The 14,879-nt window shown below is 34.4% G+C and overlaps 1 protein-coding gene across 1 annotated transcript in view; it reads left to right on the top strand.

Annotated features, from left to right (window-relative positions):
- The window catches only part of LOC150104881 (transient receptor potential-gamma protein-like), a 350,865-nt gene that overhangs the window by 225,797 nt on the left and 110,189 nt on the right, over nt 1–14,879 (top strand). The window contains exon 3 of the mRNA XM_090396037.1: nt 8,084–8,321. Within this exon, the coding sequence (XP_090252163.1) occupies nt 8,084–8,321 (238 nt within the window). The remainder of the gene's footprint in view (nt 1–8,083; nt 8,322–14,879) is intronic.

The raw sequence follows: 14,879 nt of genomic DNA, 5'->3' as shown, positions 1-14,879 counted from the left end.
CTTTGAAGTGGCTTCTACCCTATGACTTTACGTACAAAGCATAAACGTTAACTTTTTTTTGTGACTCCGGCTAACACAGAACTTAACATCTTAGTTTAGAATCTCTCGTTTGGTATTATTCACTCTTCTGTATCTTTTTAGTGCTTTTAGTGGGCACCCAAATGCGCTGTATCTAATGGTTCCGGTTGAAAATATCCAGAACAACACATTTCCGTATCGTGAACAAGTTTCTCGTTAACAAATGGGGGGTATCTGGTACTTGTCTTGTTCTCTCTATATCAGACTAGAAAGATAATTCTGAGCGTTTGTTTCTCACGAGCTAAGTCAAAGAAGGTTAGCTTTTTCTTAAATAATAAGTATTCTAGTTTACCACTTAAATGTGTATATTTTACTTGACACTGTTTAGTTATCTTTAAAATCAATCTATTTTTGTTTTGTTAGAAAAAAAGTTAGGAAAAACGACTAACTCTATAAACAATGGAGTTTCTGAGAGGGGGAAAACCACTTCCATTTGACTTGTATTAATAACAAAATCATCACAGAAGAATTTGTTGTTTATTTATGTAGTTTACATTCTAAAATGCCTTCTCCTCAATGGTATTCGTCAAAAGCTATTATCAAGATGACGGAAGTAATGAGCTTAATGGACTGCATTGCCTTTAAAATGGAACAAGTTTAGATAGCCAAAGATTGAGAATTCGGAAGTAACTTCGGTTGACTTTAATCAATTCGTCAGCTTACACATCGTGTTTTTGTTAGTATTAAAAATCACGCATGAAGAGACGTAGAGAAGGAAAAATAAATATCTTTAAACCTCTTATCTGAACATATTTAATAGATTTCTTAATCTAAGGAAAGACTTCAACTCACTTATTCATTCATACGTGCATCACGAAGTCAAGATGGATTATGGAGTGCGCTAAAACCTTTTACACTTTGGTGCATGCATCTGCTTGTCTCTATCTCTCTAAGAGTGTTTCCTTTGAATTATTATATATATAATCATTTCTTTTAAAAATATGAAGGAGTTTCCGTGTCGAATGAGATGAGACATGATCGGATGTTGCTAAGGGATCATCAACTAATTAGCATCTTAGATGTGCATCGCCTACAGAAAAGGATGTTGGATAAAGTGACTTGTGGTTTCTTGAACAACAAATATATGCCTTATGGGTGTTTTCATTCCTTAAGATCATTAACTAATTAGTTACTGACCTGTGTTCTTATGTTTCTTAACGAGGGTCGTATAACTGATGGTTGTAAGAAGTTTCCAATGCACTGAAACATGATAGAATGCGTTTTAAATATGTACATTTTCTATATTTGTTTTTCTTAGGTTCTGGAAAATTTCTTGAGAAATATTAAAATTCTGGATAAATGTAGCTGAAAAATTTTATGCAAGAATTTTTAAAACTTATTAATATTTCTATTTTCTAATAATATTTTCCATATTTCTATACGTTTTCTGCTATGCATTCTAATTATCTTTTCTCTTGTTACCGAAAAAGAATGACTTGCTGTTTAATAAGGAAATAGAATTGTGAGGCACTTGAATTAAAAGTACTCGATGTTCTAACTTGAAGGACTTTCGAACAGTAATTTTGAAGACCTCTTGATACTGTAAGCGAATAATATTAATAACTTGGTCCTTCCTTAGGTACTTCAAGTACCTAAAGAAGTACATTGAAAATACTTGAAATAAACAATAATACTTGAAGTAGTTAAAGTATTTAATGTCTGTTAGAGTTTCATGTGCGTATATTCTTGAAGTACATCATACATTATATCTTACAATTTTAAATGAAATTGTTTTGCTCAATTATTCCCTATCTAGATATTAAATATGATAATACCTAAAGTGAAAATTTCGAATTTTAATAGATTCTATTGAGATTCTATTAGCTATTAATTTAGCTGTTTAACTGTGTAGTCTCGTGATAACTCCTATGACGCTAAATAGGCAGAAAAGTGACTGATAGAGGTTTGATTGATTTTCTTTGCTAACTAGAGTAACTTTCCTAGTTTTTTTTCAGCAGGTTCTAAGAGAGGAAAGCAGGATCTTATATACCCCAAACTCAGAAACATCAACTTAGAACTCATACTATTTCAGACAGTAATATCAGTTGTGGTTAGAAACATAAAATGGCGACTAAACCATGCACTTGTCATCTGTAAGTTTGCAAATCTCTGGCATAAAGAACTCAACTGGCAATAAGTAAGGCTAAGAAGAGTTCTGCCTACTCATCTTGTGAAATAAACTTCAAGTACATTACTTGCCGAACATTATACACGACATTATCTAATCAAAAGTTATGGAATATGTCTTACAAAATGGATATAACAACCAAATATGAAAATTGTGGCTTATAAAGAATATCAGTAGTTTTCTGGGAAGTCATGTAGATCTAGTATGACCAATTAAACATTTTTAGGGCATAATGAAATCTGGATGTCATTTGAAGAAAATGTCGGCACATACTATTGCACAACAAGTAAGTTAATAGCCGGAACATGATGAAGAATTAGAGGTGACAGGCATCATGTAGTTCAGTATACTTTCAGGTAAACCTTACCGACAAGAGCCGAGCCTTCTTGAGAAGACAGCTAATCTCATTTTGCATTCAGGCAATGGAGAATACGTTTGGAGCAGATATCAGCCACAAGCAATCCTGTGTTTCCAGGACACGTAAAGAGTTTCCATGAATTATCAACAACAATCGTCACTCTAAAATCCATTGTTGATAACAAGGAATACATGTGGACAACTGAACAAGGACCAAGGCACATATATCAGTAGTTTCTTCTGCCTCTCAAGAATTAGTCATTGCTTCTGCTCAAGATGTTATTTTTTACCCACTTGAAATCTGGACCTTGAAGTAATGGAAATGTATCATAAGGAGCCATGGGTCACGATACATACTCTTCCAGTCTGCTTTTAGGATACGAAGTATTCCAGAGGAATGCAGAAGTGCTTTTTTTTTTTTTTTGGCCTGAGTGTGTTGCTCCTATGATGAAGAAGGCAGCCTAATGATGTCGTATTACTCGGGTAGTATAAATAGGTCCTCATTAACAAGTTCCTTGTTTTTAATTCATAGAATTGTGATGAATAGGACGACCATTGATGCCATATATTACGGAAAATTTATGTTTAGATGATTATAGATATTAGTTGGAAGAGAACAATATAAGAACATGAGAATAGGTCAGCAGAGACAAACTTCAGATGTCGTTAAGTGTCCTCTTCATTCGATGAACATTCTGCCAATGCTTTTAACAAGGAGATGGATAACACCAATAATTTTTTATACCACAGATCACTTTAAATTTACTGAGTGATTTCGTCTCATCTTATCCGGGGGGGGCAGTAGTGTCCGGCGCCTGTGTTCAAAACTTTAGTTGGCGCCCCTATCCCCCCCTCCAATAAAAAAATCACTTTAAAAAAACGTTTTTTTTTTCTAAGTATTTCCTCCTCTTTGGTGCCTTTACTATCCTGGCGCCTGTGTGCGTCGCACACATTGCATATATGGCCGGCGCGCCCCTGATCTTATCTTCCCTTTTGTGTTAGACTCAATGACCTATCACAGTCCAGTAATTTGGCTTCTTAAAAAGCCAATTCGATTGAAAAGAATTGAGGTTTTTTTTTTCAATCGAAGCGTCTATACGGATCGAGCTAGGACGTCCCTTAGTCAATGATATTCTTTAGGAATTTATCACACGCAAAATATTTTATTACTAAGGTAAAACTCCCAAATGAATTATAATGTCTAATGTAGAAGATATGTCCAACAGTTCTTTATTATTAATCTTTTGTCATACTAACGCCACTGGAACATCGTTTTCAAATCACTGGAATTATTTCTGCAAGTAGCTATCCTTTCCGTATATGATTCAGAATTTTGAAATATTTTCGGAAGTGAATGCAGAAAAATCACCATTTCAGCAACGAAATGAAATTAATCTTACCGAACTCAGATCGTTAGCGATAATCACTCAACCAAGATCGGATCTATTTACTAAAAAATTATTTTCTTTTTTCTGAGTATATCTAACTATATTAAAAATAATAATAAATAAAGTTGTCCAGTAACTTTTTTTTTCTAAATTATCTTTTGTTTGTTAACACTCTCTTTTATTCAACCGTCAGCTACCATGGATGCGTGGAAGTTAACCCTTGTACATGACCAATTCCTAAAAATGTAGATGGTGTTAACCTTTCAAACACGGTCTCCTTTCCTGTAGTCCGAGCCTTTTTTTTAAAAAAAAAAGAAAGGAAAACAAAACGTCTAGAGCCAACTTCTTTATTACTCAAAAGTCTGTCGATCTTTGTAAGAAACCCCTCATTTTTCTATAAGATCTTTTCTATCACTTAACAATTGCTTATCTGTTTTCTTTTGCCACTTGCTTCATAACGACGTTTTAATCTTCTACTTTCCATGCTAACGCCGGATTGTCTTTTGTTTTTGCTTAACTCTGTCTTCCTATATATGAATAATTTCTTTTCATCGACTACAAATCCTAGCTGTACAAGGAAAAAAAAAAAAAAAAAAAAAAACGCCGGCTACACCATCTTGGCTAGCCAAAATTTCGCCAGAGTAAGTTTATGCTGATTAATGAACGCCCACTCGGAACAAAGACAGACGCGGCAGAGTTACGTGGTCAAGCATCTAATATGCCATTATAAAAACTATTTACGAAAGAAAAAACAACGCTCGTGGATAAAAATTCAGTTTGCGAAAAGGTGGAATGCTTATGATTATGGCAAGATTTACAGGAAGAGTAATGAACGTAAAATTCTCGGCGAGATGGCTAGGAATCTGCCGTACAACGATCTTTCATATCACCAGATGACGACGTACAGCACATGAAAAACGGCAACACAGGAGACAGAGCTGTTGTAGGAACCTCACACCTTAATAAGAAACGTATTCCCGTTCTTTTTCCCGAACATAGGTCATCATGTACACTATGATCCTTACGTGCTTCCTATATAGAACTCGTCGACAGATATCCTACCTCTTCAGGTATCCTAATTAAAATTAATTCCCAGGTTTTTCTATAAACAATCACAGGCTCTTTTATCTTTCAGAAAGCTCAGAGATTGACTCAGAAATCACTCGATTTCTTCCGTTTTTATCCTATAGCCGTCAGGTTTTTGTAGAGGATAGGGACCTGTATATCAATATCTCATCGTAAACCTTGTTAATAGTTCCTTGGAGAATAACTAGAGAAGAATTAGATGATCTTGCCTAATTCCAGCTTGTCTCATGGAAGGTTTAGATTGTTGGGAATTACAATCAAATAGAGAAAGTGTATGAAGATAGTGCATTACACCGAATAATGGAAGGTTTAGACCCTCTACATAGTCTGCTATCTCCTTTTGTTATTTCATTATATTTACTTAATAAATATATTTATGAATGAAAAAGTAACAATAAATTAATTATTTATTTATTAATTAAAAGATACCTGTACATTTACACATCTAAGCAATGATGAAGTTTTAATATACTTCCTTTATTTACGAGACCATTATTTTTACATCATTTTTACATTTTAAGAAGTAACACTACATGGGTTTTCTATTATCTGAAAAAGGAAACAAAAAAGCAAATTTTGTGGTAAAGAAATTCATCAATATGTTATCTTAATATATATTAATATATCGGTTTCAAAATTCCCATTCAAAGAATAATATTACTTCAGATATAAAAAACATTATACTGTATTACATATTATAAGTAAATGTTAGAATTCAGTCAGTTGAGAAAAAAAAATTCTTATCATATTTAGTAGTATTTTATAGCTTACAAGGAAAACTATTTTCATTTTTTTCGATAAAATCGAAATAGAGGCAATCTGGGTGACTTTCGTAAACCTTACAAGCAATATTATTTCACATAACAATGGGGCATTTCCATCCTTTTTTAAACAACAATTAATTATACACTAAGTGTATGCAATACGCCTATCCGATGACAATGACTGTATTTTTATATGATTATAATAAATATCAATTCAAATGTATTAAATGATTAAATCGTTTTAGTTGTTTTTTTTTTCCAACACAAACGATACGAATATCAAAGAGATTTGTGCGCATGCGTACAGGTCACATTTCATCAGCGAGTCAGTGATTTAACGCAACAAAAATGTAAGCGAATTCATCGGACTAAATCACTTAAACATATTATCAATACTGTTATTCTAACGTGCATAATATACCAAATAATATTTATGTGGTAAATTCTGTCTGCCACACAGATTCGTGAAGTTCATTTGCTATATTTAAATCTGTATCTTCTGTATATTCTGAATTTGAAAAGTTTGTCAATGTAATATTCTTTTCTTTGAAGTGCACATTTATCGTTACTTTTAATCTTTATTTAATTTAATATATGCTTTTCAAATGAAAGAATAATTAGTTATTCAGAATTTTAAAATAAATAAAAAAGTTTGTAGATGGAGGGGAGGAAATGTTTACTTTTGTTACTACACCATTAAGAATATAACATGCAACAAGCAGAAAGTTCATGTTCATCTTGTTGATTCTTGTTCGTATGAAATGAACTCAACAACAGAATGGGAAATTGAACTCTTCTTTTAAGTAGGATTTCTAACTACTATACAAGTTTAGAGTAAAATATGCACCACTAACATAATGCATACAAATTAAGTAAAGAAGGATGAAACGACATTTACTTGACAGTTATATGAACTGGGGTTGTGTTTACACTGAGAAAATCACGGAGGCTTTTTTCCCAGATGCTATCATGTACTGACTCACTGATCACTCCGTGTAAGAAATGCCATCTGCTGCCCGCTCCATTGCCCGAGATTTACTTCGTGAAGCAAACTTGTTTTTCTGCCTCTTTGATGGCATGTCATAAGGGCTGCAGATAAATAGAACAGGCTGTCGTCTTTGCTTATTTTTTTTTTGTGTTGCTTTGTTCTCAACGCTTAATTATCTGACTAATACTTCAGGAGAAAGCGATTAAAAAAATTCTTTTTATGTAGAAAATATATTTGAAAATAACTGCAAGAAATTAAGGTGCAATATGCTTTATATGTATAATTAGGCAGCGTGAATATGTGTCCATGCGTACTTTGAAAACATAATTATAATGCGTATAATTATGTTTTCACGCACGCACACACACACACACACACACACACACACTGCTTGGAAAGAAGCCAATGGACACCATAGTGTGAGGAACAAACAGCCATAGTGCCCACCTTAATAAAATACTATAGCGATCAATTGGAATTTTATCTTCCTCTAGACATGTAAAGATGCCCTGGATTGTTGTGGGGAAAACGTCCCTTGACCTTACCCGACGCTCCAGTTCATCCCACAGATGTTCAATAAGGTTCATATCAGGGCTCTATGGAGGCCAGTGAAGTGCGGTGACATTCATGTCCACAAAATAAGCAGCAAAAATTATTTTAAGTTGCCACAATGAGTCGCTGCTTCTTAGTTCTTTTATATCTTAGCTCCCTAATTGCTTACAATAGAAATTTTTTTGCAAGAGATGACTTTAATTGTATCTTTGATCTGATTCTATATTTTATTTTTCCTTCCACAGTCTTATATATTTCCATTCCTGTATTTCAATCATAGTAAGAATATTAAGCGTTAATCTTTTCAATACTCTCAGAATAAAACAACTGTCCCAATATCTAGAAAAACTGAACTAAATATGCGTCGCATGGCTAAATGCGCATATTATTATTATTGTTGTTGTTGTTGTTGTATTATATGACAATTTCAGAGAGACCCTTCTACCCTCATCTCGAGAGACCCTTCTACCCTATAACACTCTGCGTTTCGTTATTCCTTCTATGCATCAAACTCTACGTTTCACTATACCAACTACCACACAGCATTTCTGTCTAATGATTGCGTGCGTTTTCTATCCGGTTTTCTTCTTTTACATAACGAAAACCTCGAATTTCTAGAAGGCAGAGAAGCTCCTGGTGAGAAAGGCTTACTTCTTTTATGATCCCCCCAATTGAATGAAACCATTTAGGCTATGAATATAAAAGCTTAATTTATATTATTATTATTTTTTTGCACATTTAGGCACTTGGAGAATGCTAAAGAGACGGGCAATGTCAACATCAATTGTGTAGATCCTTTGGGTAGATCGGCTCTTCTGATGGCAATAGACAATGAAAATTTGGAAATGGTCGAATTTCTCATCAACAACAAAGTAGAGACCAAAGACGCATTACTACATGCTATCAGTGAAGAATACGTCGAGGCTGTAGAAGTACTTCTTGAACACGAAGAGGCTCACCACACGCCAGGAGAACCTCATGTAAGTGCAGTTTTTTTCCCCTTATTTTTAATATAGTTTTTGTTTATAATCCTCAGTAGTAGGCCGAAATCTTACTGATTAAAAACACTTTGGTTCTACGAATTTTCACAATCTTATTATTTTTCAAGTTTTTTTTTCTCTCACGTTAAGTTATTAATGAAAGAGTTTCATTTTGCTTCTTGGGAAATATCCAATATGATCGCTTCGTGAAATAGTGTCGTTATTTGAATTTCTTTTTGCTTTTTTTTAAAAATAAATTTAGTATAACTCTGCATAAAATGATAACAAAAATCTTTCGTCAGAAGAAAAATCATAAAAACAGCTTAATTAAATGTTCCGTTTTTCGGTTCTCCCTCTTACATGATCTTTCATTGGTATACTGACGTTACAGCAGTTCTGTAGGCCGGCCCATAACTAGTACATAAGACTGAACCTGACGATAACTAATCAGGTGGCTTTCCGAAACTGTAACTGTTCGAAAATCAGAGGACAACCGATTTTCACTTCTCAGCAATCACATTCATAAAAGTTAATATCCAGGCTACAATGAATCAGGACTTTTAGGAGAGAGATTACAGCAGGCAAGTGCCACCATCCAGTCGTCCTAAGCCTAACAGGTATATTATGTCTTAAATAATGTAAGATCTACAGTCATGTTTTGAGCTGAGAGGTTTAAATACGATTTTCCGGAAGAAAACTCTGTTTGTCTGCGCCGAAAAACAACTAACTTAATAACGAAGAAAGGTCAAGTAAAAGGTTGAAAAGTTCTAGAATCGAACCTTTACATTTTTCTTCCGTCGATCTACTGCAAAAAAAAAAAAAAATTACAGATCAAACATCCCGTGGCATATCTGAAATCGCTGTTTTACGATTCCTCTCTTCTCTCTCTCTCTCTCTCTCTCTCTCTCTCTCTCTCTTTCTGGCTCAAAATGTTGCTACCATAATTTGTTACATTCATCCTTCATTTTTATCGCTCCCTCACTTCCGATAACTACTCTGACCCCTTTGATTATTTATCTATGAACTTGATTTCTCAAAGTTTAAAATATCTGAATGGTGAGGTTTTTTTTTATTAACCAATTATTACTTTTCCAATCCGATATCAGTTCCATGCGAATAAGTGAAATAATCCTTACTGAAAAGATGACCTTCATAGAAAGTAGAGTGAGAATAATTCCAGTAGAGATCATCTCCCCGCAGTATTCCTCAACCACTGCACAAGTTTGGATTCTCTATAAAGTGTGTAAAGCAGCCATTAAAGGCTTGTATGATAAATTCAAGTATCGTGATGCAGTTGGCATTCCCTCCCACAATTAATGCCGCATCTACCCAACATCGTGGAATCAAGTCTATATACAACCCATTCCAAAAGCGTGAAATAACATTTCCCCATCACACTACTATCCCATGATCTTATTATCTCAATCATCTTAAAATAACAGAGAATATCATGAAATTTAACACCAAAGCCTTCATCATTTGAAACGACCTAATTAGTTGCCCATCTATAGTACTAACGTACTATAGGTTGCTCAACCTCTCGTGGATGGGTTCCTCATTAAGAAAAGTAGTGATGACAATAAAAATTCCGGTATTATAGCATCACAAATCTCCTTTTCAACCTTATCCACCTTTGGACAAAAGCTGCAGAAAGGTTGTGACAAACTCATCTGGTGTTGATATTTTCAGGGCATTCAGCTACACTGGTGTTCCAAAAGCTAAGGACGAATTACATTTTACGTGTATATGAAAACATTTTCTTGATGACTACAGCCAAATATGGACATAAATTTATTACCAGCATACACAAAACACATACATTATATTACACAAAGAGTATGTTGTTAATTTCGTACAAATTAAATTGCTTGTTGTCAAAAGTTATAAATTTCCTAAGGATGTAATTAAGGAATTAATGTACAGTCTACACAAAAGTATGCGAAGAGACATTTCAGTATGAATATGACCACCGGGAACTGCGATGCAGCTCTCACAACGTCGTACCATGCTTAGCACTAAGTGATTCGGGAGTTCTTGAGGCAAACTGACCCACTCCTCCTTCATGCGTTGTTTGTTTTCTGGATGGGAATTTCGAGCAACAATGTGTCTTCCTATTGCATCCCAAACGTGTTCTATGGTGTTGAAATCTGGGGAGCGTGCTGGCCACTTGATTTGATTAATATAATCGGTCTCCAGAAGTATCTCCACTGCCTGCTCGTGAATTATGTAGTGTGGCATTGTCATCCATAAACATGAATTTTTAGCCTGCAGCACTGCAGAACAATCGAACATATCGCTGAAGAACTTCGTTGCAGTATCGTTTACCAGTCATAGTCGCTTTTATCCAGCACTTGTAACTCGGCTCGTCCATTAAGTATAATACCTCCCCCACACCATGACCCCAGCATCGTCCCTTTCAAGAGCATTTTCGAGATTGTAAGCAGTACCACTTTCATGCCAGATCTAGTGTCGTCTACAAAAGACTATAACGGCTCTCATCTGTAAAGAGTAGATTAGCTCATTGGGTCTTGTCCAATTTTTATGGATAGAACACCACCGAAAACGTGTTCTACGATGAGCTGTGGATAAAGGACGCAGACTACAGGCCTATTTGTCGCAGACGTCTCGGCGCAGTTTGTCGAGATATCGGCATGCCTATGTTTGAATGGAGGCGACTTGCAAGCTCACCTGCTGTGGTGCGTCGATTACATTTTGCTGTTATAACAAACATTTGTCTTCCTGCTACTTGGTAGAGCGAGGGCGAACTCTTAACAAACGTATAAAACACATTCCATTGGTTTGAAACGTTGCCCAGAGCCCGGATACACCGCTATGTCTGATTCGATTCCAAACTCTCTGGCAATATCAGTAACTCTGCAGCTTTCTTTCAAATTTTCCGATACTTCTTTCCCCCATGAAATCATCTAGATGATTTCTTTGAGACATTACAAGACATCCAAGTTTTCAAATTTATTCCTTCACAAAAAGAGCTTCCGTTAAACACAATTTTTAACACAGCTTTTTATCCTATTGAGTGTTACCACTTCACCAATTTGCGCGCGATTCGAAAATTTGCATGTGAACCCGCTTTCTAATCGTAATCGTCAGTTATACAAATTGCCGTAAGCTGATGCGTCTGAATTTGCGTTGTAACCTTCAGAAAGTGTTCGTCCTTAGGTTTTGGACATCAATGTATATCACATCCAATGACTCATCAGTTTTCAAAAAAACTTTTTGTATCCTCCTGTATTTAAGATACTACTTTCCACTTATACCATTCCTAACATTACAGTATATGAATCCCAAATTCGTCAAAAATCTCCCGAAATTCTAGATGTTAGTCCGCTCGGAATAGGCAATCTGTTTAATAGTTAACCTTCCCTCTTCACACATGCAATTCAATCACTTTCTCATAGATATACGATTTCTGTCCTTATGCTTTTTCTATAGGTCAACCTATCACCATCCCCACACTTTTCTCTAAATATTTAAAACACAAGCAGATGCTGGTTAATCATACACAGTTTAGCATCAAACCAAATTCTCATTCTTTTCTTTTATTCCATCTAAACTATTTTTTGAAACAGACTTCACAATATTTTCTCAAATTCTCCAACCTCCGGCTGTGCGAGACAGACACATATTAATGGATTCCTTCTTTCTCCTTAACCACACAGACAGCTTTGTTTTATTGGTTCTGCAGACTCTCGTGTGTAGACCTTAATACCCCAAAATTATTATTTTGGGGTATAACTTATTATTATTATACAGGTATCTCCTCCTGTCTCCTCCCCAAGACAGATATCAAAGACTCATCGCTGGATATCCATTATTCAGAGAATACCTCTCATACTCTCCTTAAACTCGTTATCTGAGGGAGCTCTCACAATTACTTCTGGCATCCCATTAGGTGTAACGATTAAACCCGACCAAAATTCTACACAAGACAAACTGACTACGATATTATCTCCCCAGCGATCTGCACTACCATTTCGTTCCACTAATATTAGCTTCGACTTAAATGCACATAAAGTCAGCTGACTAGGCTTTGTAAATGAGTGACCTTATCCTACTCAATAAGAGTTCGAAGTCGGTACATTCTCGAAAATCTCCGAAAATATAAACAAAATTTGACTGACGATTGACATTAATAGCTTTAGGGGTGAAGCAAGATGCTTTTCATATTCCCCGCTATCTGTTACGGTTACACCCCTAAAGCTATTAATGTTGCATAATCTCCATGTCCATTCAGGGCGAGCAGTTTGCTCACCCTGAATGGGCATGGAGATTATGCAACGCTACAGGAAGTTAAAATGGCTTTTGGTCTTTTATGTTTAAATATATCCGTTGCCGCGTAGGCTATAGCTTGCTGAACGTTCGGTGTGTGGACGTTTTTTAGGAAAAACTTTGTTGCTAAAGATTGTAGGAAAGAGAAGATATAAGGAATATTTGTATCTCGATGAAGTTGATTGTTTCTAACCATGGGGAGTTTAGAATCATTCGCAGGCACTTGTTTTGTACACGTTGCAGTTTGAGAATGTTAGTATTGGAGGTATGGCTCCAGGCTGGAGAGGCATAAGTGACTATGGGACGACTCGTCAGCTGCTATAAAAACAATTTGATTCTGATGTTTAGCTTGCTGTTCCTGTTAATTAGGGGGAAGATATGGGCGATGGCTTTAGATGCCGTCTTTTAACCGCAACAAGACACGTAGTCTTAATGAGCTAGTTAAAAGTTATTTTTTTGTCGAGCACGACACCAAGGTATTTTTTTCTGTCTGTCAGGGAATTTTAATATTGAATAGTAAGACGTCTCTTGCAGGAGATATCGATCTTTTCGTGAAGAGAATGGCTGAACTCTTTTAGGGATTTACTTGTAGTCTCCGTTTGGAGAACCATTTCTCTAAATTCGGAATGTTTTCTTGAAGCTTTTTAGTAACGAGGTGTGGCCGAAGTGATCTGGGCAATAATGCTGGTATCATCCGCATACTTATCTTATCTTAGATATCATCCGCATCTCTTATCTTATCTTAGATATCATCCGTATCTCAATGTAATTATATAGATGATGTCATCAGGACATAAAAAAAATTATAATTTTTCTAATGCTATTTATTTTCATGCATTTATAATTTTGGTGTCTTAGTTTTATTTCCTTTTTTTATAAATATTTAAAAATAATTTAGTTAATAAAAGTTGTTTATTAAAGTTTATATTGATATCTAAAGAAGTGTTTAAAATTAATTAAATAAACTATTTAAAATAGGTTTTAAATGCACTTGTTAATATTTCTTTGATGCTTGATAGAATATTATAGAGAAATGATCTAAAAACGGATTGTCTGAACTTTTTTGACTTTCTTATAATATATAAAAATAATTTTGCACTTTTAAATCTTTAAAAACATTTTTCTCTATTTTTTTATTAAATTCAAAGTTAATGCCTATATTAAAAACTATTAAATTAGAATTAAGAACCAGCAATAAAATTTTAAAATTAGTATTAAACAATTCAATGTTTTTATGTATTAAACCACATACTTCCCGTTTCTTTGTATACATTGGCTAGTAATCCAAAATGTCAAAGAGCGATCAATGAATTCTATCTTTTCACTATGCCAGCATGAAATAGCACGATGCATTACACAGGTCGATACCTCCCTACAAGATATTTTACTCTGTCTGCTACTTAGCTATCCTTCTATCAAGCAAGCTAGGACTTCTGTAATGCTTGTATCTCTTCTCACAAGGCGATAATAACGAGCCGATGCCGATTAGGAGTGTCAGGATTCTAGGAAACTTGATTACCTAGCTACACTTATATACTGAAATACCAAGCGTAGTTCAGGTAAATTCGTTTCGCAGTGTCTATGATGAATTGACGTAATAACAATAGGAATTTTCAATTTTCTACTTGGACAGAACAAAACCATTTTCGGTCTTGTATAAAGAATATTCTGAACAATTAACAATGACTAGTTCGAATAAATTTTTATTATTATTTTTTTTCTAATTTAAATGAATATGCATTTCGAATTTACCCATATTTATCGGTAGATCCATATTTATCGGTTGACTCATTCACATTACTAATATACTATACAATTTAGAATCTTTCGTGAGTGGAATTTACAGGCATATTAAAAAAAAAGTTGTTTTTCATACAAAATCAAAACAAAAATCAAATGAATATTTCTGTATTTCTACTGAATATTCTGTATTTCTCTTCTGAATATTTCTCCACTAGAGGACGATATATCTTTTCCAAAAAAAATAAACAGTTATCGAGTAACAATATACAGATTTTCAGAACACAAAAACACGTTTAACTAAGCGTATTTTTATCGATAAATTCAAATTAATGAACGGTTTTATATCAGTATTTATTTTCGAAATGATGACAAGCTGTTTTAATGTTCTGAAGTCACTTAAAAAACGAATATCAACTGACAGTGTTTTAAATATTTCCTGTGATTTCTCCACTAGAGGGCGATATAAATCTTTTCCCACAAAAATTATCGAATAACAATATACAGATTTTGAGAAACACAAAAGTCGTT

The sequence above is a fragment of the Typopeltis vanoorti genome, chromosome 7 (assembly GCF_054136105.1).
Source record: "Typopeltis vanoorti isolate ZY-2024b chromosome 7, IOZ_Tvanoo_1.0, whole genome shotgun sequence".
Taxonomy (NCBI): domain Eukaryota; kingdom Metazoa; phylum Arthropoda; class Arachnida; order Uropygi; family Thelyphonidae; genus Typopeltis; species Typopeltis vanoorti.
This window is presented reverse-complemented; position numbering and strand designations above follow the sequence as displayed.